Source organism: Dinoponera quadriceps, unplaced genomic scaffold (genome assembly GCF_001313825.1).
Source record: "Dinoponera quadriceps isolate SergipeBrazil2010 unplaced genomic scaffold, ASM131382v1 scaffold7845, whole genome shotgun sequence".
NCBI classification, from domain to species: domain Eukaryota; kingdom Metazoa; phylum Arthropoda; class Insecta; order Hymenoptera; family Formicidae; genus Dinoponera; species Dinoponera quadriceps.
In genome coordinates, this window is record NW_014561683.1 from 1 (window position 1) to 963 (window position 963).

Below are 963 nucleotides of genomic sequence, written 5' to 3' on the forward strand. Positions count from 1 at the left end.
TGTTGCCAGAAATACAGCAATGTTAACGATTTCGGCCCCGCTGTTCATCATTTTTGGAGCTAACTTCCAAATCAGTTGGTTGAAGCTCTCATTGGAGTTTTGGGTATATCCGCCAACACAGCGTTCTAACAATTTGTCATTGCTGAGGTCTTCGTATATTGGTTTAATGACATCTAACACCTCTTTTGGCAATGCAGCATAATCGTGACGGAAATTTTTCAGTTTATTTGTAGCTTTCGCTTGTTGCCACTTGCACCACGATTCGGGGCCTTCTGGACAGAAATGATGCTGAGGCTTGCTGTCTGTTGAGCTGTAATGGAAGAATGTTGCCCATATCGCTTTTTTCATGTCATCGTTGGAGTTACAGTTTCTACGAATAGCTAAACAATAGTAAATGCTCAGTTTATCTATAAGCTTTGGTGTCAATTTGTTTTTGCCGCCAATTCCAGGATTATTTTTTTTGCATCCGCGAAGACGGGTTCCCTTTTCGCTTTTGAACGTGCCCCACGCATTCTGTTTTAACAATTTCATTCTCATTACCATACGGTTTCGCATTTATTATCCCCGTGTACGTCTTAGAGTCGCCATCCCCCACGTAATTTGTGTACATAACTCCATACTTTTCAACAGATCTTAAAAATAATTCTATCATCGCGTCTACTTCCATTTTGCCTGACGATCCTTCATGATTGACCTGACAATTTTCAGCGTGATTAGATTTCCATTCCTGATATTGCTCGGTATTTTTGTGTTTATTCCAATAGTTACATTCACCACAATAAGAAGATTTTACAAGAAAATCAACGACTTTTTCTGTAAAATGACCAATGAGAACCGCAACTCCATATAACGAGGTAAAACCACGTTTTCGCCACATACCATCTCCTGAATCGGTCAGTTTTGTGTTATCAGAATCGAATTTTCTTTTGTTATTTCCTGTTGTTCTTCTTTAACAGCTTGTTT

General features: G+C 39.1%; 1 protein-coding gene across 1 annotated transcript; it reads right to left on the minus strand.

Annotated features, from left to right (window-relative positions):
- Positions 1 to 15: 15 nt before the first annotated feature.
- On the minus strand, positions 16 to 537 carry LOC106751013 (the record flags this gene model as incomplete). Its single annotated transcript, XM_014631751.1, has 1 exon — positions 16 to 537. A coding segment is annotated over exon 1 (522 nt), but the record flags the coding sequence as incomplete, so codon positions are not given.
- Positions 538 to 963: the final 426 nt, after the last annotated feature.